General features: G+C 45.2%; 1 protein-coding gene across 1 annotated transcript; it reads right to left on the minus strand.

Annotated features, from left to right (window-relative positions):
- Positions 1-309: 309 nt before the first annotated feature.
- On the minus strand, positions 310-7,981 carry rft1 (RFT1 homolog). Its single transcript, XM_064968424.1, has 10 exons — positions 7,691-7,981; positions 4,956-5,041; positions 4,384-4,500; positions 3,967-4,258; positions 3,468-3,602; positions 3,009-3,269; positions 2,725-2,869; positions 2,443-2,548; positions 2,111-2,360; positions 310-1,639 (listed from the first exon to the last, which is right to left on the minus strand). The coding sequence occupies exons 1-10, from the start codon at positions 7,751-7,753 to the stop codon at positions 1,475-1,477; spliced, it is 1,620 nt and encodes a 539-aa protein (XP_064824496.1). The 5' UTR covers positions 7,754-7,981; the 3' UTR covers positions 310-1,474.
- Positions 7,982-8,097: the final 116 nt, after the last annotated feature.

The following is an 8,097-nucleotide window of genomic DNA, read 5'->3' on the forward strand; positions in this document are numbered from 1 at the left end:
AGGCCAAAGACCAGGTTGTACTTTTTTGATTCCATAGCCTTTTTTCCTCTCGCAGAGTGGGGGCTCGTGCAGTAGGTCTGACTGCTCCGTTTCCATGGCAACAACATCACGAGAAGCACAAAAGGATGGATGTGGGATGGCGGGAAACTCGACGCAATTACTTCCATTAAATTTCAATGATTGATTGATACTAGACAATATTCGCTGCCATGCAGAGTAAATTAGCAATGTTTTTTTTATACAATGATATGGGACAAATTTCCCTAATACACTGTATCTAATCTGGTATAGGCTACAAATAACAATTAGTCAAAATCCACCTGTTTTTATTTATCAAAACCTAATTTGGTTACAAAATAGCCTACCACTCTCAAGCAGTTTATATTTTAAAAATCAACAATGTGCAGGTGAAACAGCGTTTTCAGTGCTTGCTCATACTGTACACACAAAAAGAGCTCTATTTTCATGTCATCCAATAAATGTAAATGCCTGGAGTTTGCTAAATGCATTTGGACTGGAACCAGTGCTATGGTCAGATGAGCTGAAAATAGAGTTCTTTGGCCACGCACACCAGTGGTGGGTTTGGTGTCAAAAGACAGATGCATATGCAGTAAAAGTGTGTAAATTATGGTGGTGGAACATTGATGATATGGGGTTATTTTGCTTCCACTGGTCCTGGGGCCCCAACGGCATCATGAACTTTACCCCGTACCAGGACAATTTAGCTGAAACTTGGCTGCAGGTGGATTTTCCTGCAAGACAATAACCCCAAGCGCACATTAAAATCCACATTTTTTTTGTTAATTGACCACAAAAATCAACATTTTGAAATGACCATCTAAGTCTCCAGACTCGAACCCCATTGAAAACCTGTGGTTTGAATTGAAGAGGGCAGTCCATAACAGCAGATGAAGGATATCAAGGATCTGGAAAGATTCTGTATGAAGGAATGGTCTAAGATTCCTCCCAATGTGTTCTCCAATCTCATAAAACATTTTAGGAAAAGGCTCAGTGCCATTATCCTCACAAGGGGTGCTGGAGTATTGCCACTATCTTTTTGAGAAAAAACAAACAGTACTTGTTAAACAAAATCTCTTTCTCTGAGCAATTGTATTAGTATATAATATATAATAATATAATTTCCCCCGAAATTTGAGCATAAAATATAGCGCAGTATTTGTATGTATTTATTTTATACAGTGTTTTTTGCTCATCTTTATAAATGTTGCCAATATTTTTAGACCTTCATGTACACACACACAGACACACACACACACACACACACACTTTTGGCCAGTGAGCTGCTCATTCCAACTTCACCCTCAGTCCATGACAGGGTCACTTAGGATTGCAGCTGTTTCCACATTCCCCTCCAAGTCACTGTGTTCAGATCTATGTATCCTTCTGCCATTCGGATTATCCTGTCTCTCTCTCTCTCATTATAGTTGGCAGGTTACTCCTCTGCTGGGCAGGTTTAGGTGCGTTTCTTCCCATAGCGAGGTAAGAGCTGAGTCCGAACAAACTGAACAAGTTTTGTCTCTGTGAGAAGGACAGTGACAAGTACACCCAGTAGACACCCGGCTCCCACGGCGATGTGAACCACCCTTAGTAACCATCCTCCGTCACAACAGAACACACCCTGAAACAGCAGAGTACAGACAGATAGGAAATCGGATTCTATGGTAAATAAATACATAGACAGATAAGACAATCTGTCTCACTATTATCTCTGATTATTTGAGAAGAATAAATATATAGTTTGTATACTAACTCCCATTTCTATGATTGTAAGGTAGAAACAATAACGGTTTCATTAAACGTCAGAGACAGACTTAAGTGTGATTGGCTGATATGTGATTGGATGGTGTATACAGTATGTGGGGTGATTCAGAGGAGGCTGGTTGGAGGAGCTATAGGAGGATGGGCTCATTGTGATGACTGGAATGTAATTAATGGAATGGTATCAAACATAATGGAAACCACATGTTTGACTCAGCTCCATTTATTCCATTACAGCCATTACAATGAGCCTGTCTTTATATAGCTCCTCCCACCAGCATCCTCTGGCGTGTCCAGTAAAGCAGTGAGGAGAACAGTTATAGTGTGGTACCTCAGAGAGAGCAGTGAGGACTGCACTGAGAGCCAGAGCTAGCAGCAGAAGAGGGGAGGGCCTCAGGCCGCGCAGAGGGGTCCACTGGCTTGACAGGAAGTAGCGGTGGATGTAGAACAGGCTGTGAAGGATACGCAGGCCCATGTTCAGACAGTTAGCCAGGATGAAGCCAATGCCCCCTGCCCACCACGTCAGCATGTAAGACAGGAGCAGGAAGGAGATAGACAGAGCCAACATCACCAGGTTATACCTGGGGACAGACGAGAGGTCAATGTAAGCAAAATGATACACACTGTGTGTGTGTGTGTCTGTGTGTGCCTGCCTTCTCTCACCTGTCAACCTCTTCCTTGCTCATGGCAGCAAAGACAAAGCACTCAGTTATTCCATTAATAGCCAGTAGGAGCACATAGGAGCTGTAGCATCGCAACAGACTGGGCCCTTCAATATAACACAAACATCATTACACACAACCACTCACATAAAACCAGTAGCTTGAGGAATTAGATTATTCCAATCATTGCTGAATAAGTTCCTTTATCTCTCGATAACTCCAGTGATTCAGTTGACTATGGTGGTTGACTTAATTCATTGATTAATTTGGTTAGTTGACTCACCTGCACCACTGCTCAGTAGAGATCCCCCATAGATGTCCAGAGCCAGGTGAGAGTAGGCGTAACCAAACACTGTGATGATCAGACCAATCACAAGCACCAGCTTCAGCAGACACTCCAGAACTTCAGCTGCTATGGCAACCTCCTCCTGCAGACCAATCAGCAAGTGGCATCAATGTACCTGCATGAGCTATAATGTGTGTGTCAGACAACTTTATTTGTCATTGGCCACTGACAAATGGTGAAATGAGTGACTGGTATTTGATTGGCTGACTCTGCCCTCTGACCTGTTTCTGCTGCCTGACGTCCCGCCCCCTCTCCAGGACTTTGGCAAAGAAGACGTAGAAGCTCTCTTCGATGGGCAGGAAGATGAAACGGGCAACTATTGAGCCCAGGTTGTTGACGATGTCGTACACGCCCTGCTCCCCGAAGCTCAGCACATTGAGGAAGGTCATGACATAACGCTCGCCCTCCGTCAGGATCTGCTTCAGAAAGGATTGCTTGAAGAAGCTCCACGTCAGCCTGGCCAACGTCCAGTCAATCACAGGCTACAGACACACACACAAAGGGATGACATAGCACACACAGTTGTGACCTGACATAGTATATGAATGAATGAGCCAAACAATCAATTTATCATTGATTTGTCAGTTAATACAACCAATTGCTTTCGGGTATACTGTATACTAGCTCAGTGAGGAGTGTATATGGTGAGTGACGGTTAGTGCTGTTGTGGTGAATGTTACCTCTCCTTCAACACTGGAGGGCAGCAGGTCTGCCACACGCTGCAGGGGGAAGTACTTCCTGTTGGCCTCCTCAGAGCCCAGGAAACGCAGGAAGTAGACAAAGTAGCACAGCACCAGGAACCCTGTGTACACCAGCTATGAAGGACAGGCCAGTATAACAGTTAGCTAAGTAGACACTCGTCCACAGTGATTTATGAGGGTTGCATGCAATACCATCTCTCCTATATAGATTCATATTTACTAACACAACCTTACTCCATGACCACTTCATCTTTTTGACAATACCTTCTATGCACACAACCCTCTAACCATACTCCCTTGTAACCAGTGATGTAGTGGTAACAAAAAAAACAAGTGGGTAAACGCTGATTGCGGTGAATTAAGCAATGCTGCCTATACTTTCAATGCATTTTTTTCTGCAAAAGGTGGGTAAACGCTTGAGCTAAATAGACAAACATAAGATCATTTGTATAAGGGATGGGGCTGCGTACATATGTACCTGAGCAGCAGAGAATATGTAGAGCCCCCACTGAGGAGCAGAGACCACCAGCACCACTGTCAGAACACACTTAGCCACCATGGCCAGGCTCTCAGCAACCACCTTCAGCCTGACAAACATGTGGGCCTGAGCCAGGACCCAGAGAGGCTCAGCCAGCAGCTCCTGAAGTGCGGCCAGGGCAAAGAGCCCCACAGCGGGGCCGTAGTGGGGGATAGTCAGGGGATCCGGAACCTCCAGGAGCCACAGCCACACACACACAAGGAGAGATGCCCATAGTACACCCAGTGGCAACCTGGGAGGATGACACACACACACAATCATTTGTTACGCAGATAGTGCCGATGAAAGACCCAACTGTATATGTTCTGACCAGAGAAAAACACTGTGGAGCAGCAGCTCCCCTATAGTCCCACTCACGTCAGCCATAGCAGGTTGATGACTTGTCTCCAGTTGTGATCTGTTCCGCCACTCAAACAGGCTCTCCTGAAGGCCTCTCTGGACAAGAAGACCAGCGTGGAGTACAGCAGTGTCAACCTGCATACACGAACACACATGCGCACGCACACACACACACGCACACACACACACACACGCACATACAGTATGTAGTGGTGTTAGTTTTTGTTTAACTGCAGGTTTGGACAGCTCATATTGCAGCAGGTGTAATGTTATACAGAAGGCAATTCCACAGTAACAGACTGATGCTGAGACACTTTCCACTTTAAAATGTACGTCAAACCGAAACCAATGATTGCAAAGTTAAACAAACCACACAACTCCCTAAACTTTGCTTCTGCACTGTTCTTCAAGTAAATGTTTTTGTAAAATATTCTGTGGAAATTGCTCAAAGTCATCCTTGTGCATAGAGTTGTACAGTTTGTTTAACTTTGCTATCATCATTTTTTGTTTGGCATACATTTGAAAGTGAAAAACTGAATCCCAGCATCACTCTGTTACCATGGAATTGCCACAGAGTAAAACAATCTTACCTGACGTTGACCACGCCAATCAGCTCTTTGGACACAAAGCGCAGCGTGAATGCGTTCAGCAAAAAGGTGAGCACACGAAACATGACCTAAAAATAACCAGGAACATATTCAGTAGGCACTTAGATAGATATGCAATGAATAGAAATGTCATCATCATGATTATCTCACGTGGAATAGAGATTGCTCTGTAACTTAGATGTCTTTCTGCCACTTGAATATTTTATGCCTTAGGACAACAAACACACACTTGCTTATGGTAGCCCATCGTAGCCGATGACAACTTCCACTTCTGAGTTAACTGTGAATTCTTTGGTGACTGTAGAGTCCAATCCGAGATCCACAAACTGTATTGCAGGTGGGGCATATGCAGTCTGTGTTGGTGGGGCAGGCATGGTTGTATGTCTCCTGAGATGATTTTGCTGTCTCTTTGTGCTCCTCTCCTCCTCCCACCTCTGTTCCTCGCTCTGGCAGAACTGCCACAAGGTGGAACAGTTGGCTGCAGCATCCTCTAGGTCTGTGGGTTTGATGTTGCATTTCTTCAGCAACGTTTTCAGCTGGTCCTTGTAGAACTTAATCTGCCCCCTGCAGACCAGGGGGCAGAGCGCTCCTGAAACATTCTAATGACATACCCAGTTGGTGTTGAGTGACCATGGCCTCCATACTCTTGCAGTTGGTGTTGGGGGACAATGGCCTCCATACTCTTGCAGTTGGTGTTGGGGGACCATGGCCTCCATACTCTTGCAGTTGGTGTTGGGGGACCATGGCCTCCATACTCTTGCAGTTGGTGATGGGTGACCATGGTCTCCATACTCTTGCAGTTGGTGTTGGGGGACCATGGCCTCCATACTCTTGCAGTTGGTGATGGGTGACCATGGCCTCCATACTCTTGCAGTTGGTCTTAGTATATCTGTATGAGCCACACTGTTGCACCAGATGATTCCCAATATGCGCTGCAGGCATCTTATGTGGAATCACTTGAGCTGCTTGTTGTGGCAACTGTAAGTGACCCAGGCTTCACAGCTGTTTTTTAATTTTACCTTTATTTTACTAGGCAAGTCAGTTAAGAACAAATTCTTATTTTCAATGACGGCCTAGGAACAGTGAGTTTGTACCTTGTCAGCTCGGGGATTCGAACTTGCAACCTTTCGGTGACTAGTCCAACGCTCTAACCACTAGGCTACCCTGCCTACCCTGCCGCCCCTGTAAAGGAGTGTGGTGATGCAGACGGCTTAATAGATTGCGACTTTGGTGTGGAGGTGGAGATCCCTGTTTTGGAAGACCCTGCACCTGAGTTTCCTGAAGGCAGCTGATGCTTGCTTGATCCTATTTTGAATTTTGAGGTCGATGCTGCAGTCCTCCGAAAGGATGCTGCCCAGGTATTTGAAGGACGGGACTATTGCCAGTGATTTGTGTTCAATGGTGAAGACATGCATGGTGGGTGAAGGGCTGGATCTCCATTGGCAGACCACCTCTGTCTTGGTGGTGTTGATAGACAGTCCCATCCTACTATACTGTCAGCGCCAGGAGTCTTGTTGTTCTTGAGGGAACATATAGCTGATAACACCTCTTGGAAGGTCTGTAGGAGAGTGCCGATTTAGTAGTGCGCCAAAGTGGTCAGCCCACTTCATAAGGATCTAGTTTTAGTCCTTCAAGAGAGTCAGACCATCAGCTGTTTTCATGGGAGTGATGGAGCGACTTCTAGGGCCCGGTTCCCAAGTGGCGCAGCGGTGTAAGTCACTCACTGCATCTCAAGTGTTAGAGGCGTCACTACAGACCCTGGTTCGATTCCAGGCTGTATCACAACCGGCCGTGTGAACCGGCCGTGATTGGGAGTCCTATAGGGTGGCGCACAATTGACCCAGCGTCATCTGGGTTAGGGTTTGGCCGGGGTAGGCCGTCATTGTAAATAAGAATTTGTTCTTAACTGACTTGCCTAGTTAAATAAAGGTTAAATAAAAAATAAATGTGCTTTAGTTGATTGGTAGAAATGTGGATTTCCTGTGACTTATCGTCCAACATTTGTTCTGTAGAGCACGCAAGGTTGTTTGCGCCATTGCTTGTGAAGGGTAACAGATGTGGGGCTGTTGAGAGTAGCCCTGTGCGCTTTGTGCATATTGCCCAGTAAGGTTGTGATGGTGTCAGAGTTCTCATCGAACCAGTCCTGATGTTTCCTACCTTTGTAGCCAATGGAGTGGGCAGCTGCCTGATAGCGCACTGAGCTAATAGATGCCCACTTCTGGTCTTCTGCGCTCAGAAGAGGCTCAGTCTCCCTCAGCGAGAGCGCGACGGATGTACATATCACCTCAATTATCTCATCTCGACTAACCGGTGCCCCTGCACATGGACTCTGTACCGATACCCCCCTCGCTATTGTTATTTTACTGTTGCTCTTTAATTATTTGTTACTTTTATTTCACGTATTTTTTCTCTTAAAACAGCATTGGTTGTTAAGGGCATGTAAGTAGGCATTTCACTGTTGTATTCGGCGCATGTGACAAATACAATTTGTAGCATAACGCATATTAGCTAGATAATCGTATCAACAACTGCTACAAAATCCCGGCATTCTGAAAAAAATTGTTACATAAAAGGATATTTCACTACAACTAACTTAAGTATGTCCTCCACATGGCTACTCTGAGGGAGTGGATATATGGAATTTTATCAAGGACACTATAGTTATTAAGTGAAAAAAGGAGTTTGGCATAGCTAATTATAATAGCTAGCTACATTACCTGAAGCAAGACATTGTATGACGCGAGAGTGGAGGCATTCTTCAACATATCTTGGGAACTCATCGTACAGCTAGCTAGCTAGCCCTCTTCCTTTGAGGCTTATGACAAGGCTTCTCCAGAAACTGCACCATGAAAAGGAGCAGACTCACAGATACGGACAGTAAGTGCGTTATGAAGTATGAATCTGTACTAATTTTTGTGCCATTTGTCTTTTCTGGTGGATCGTATGACCAGACCTGACTACATACAGCTTTAGAGATGTCATGCTATCAACTTCCGTACACATGGAAAGTCACTACGTCACCAGAACGATGTGTAGTATATTATGCAAGTGGGCCCGCTAGGCGGCGTGGTCACCCCAACGGTTGAGTTCTGGATGCAGGAACTACCTTAAATAAGAAATGTAA

The sequence above is a fragment of the Oncorhynchus masou genome, chromosome 6 (assembly GCF_036934945.1).
Source record: "Oncorhynchus masou masou isolate Uvic2021 chromosome 6, UVic_Omas_1.1, whole genome shotgun sequence".
Classification (NCBI taxonomy): domain Eukaryota; kingdom Metazoa; phylum Chordata; class Actinopteri; order Salmoniformes; family Salmonidae; genus Oncorhynchus; species Oncorhynchus masou.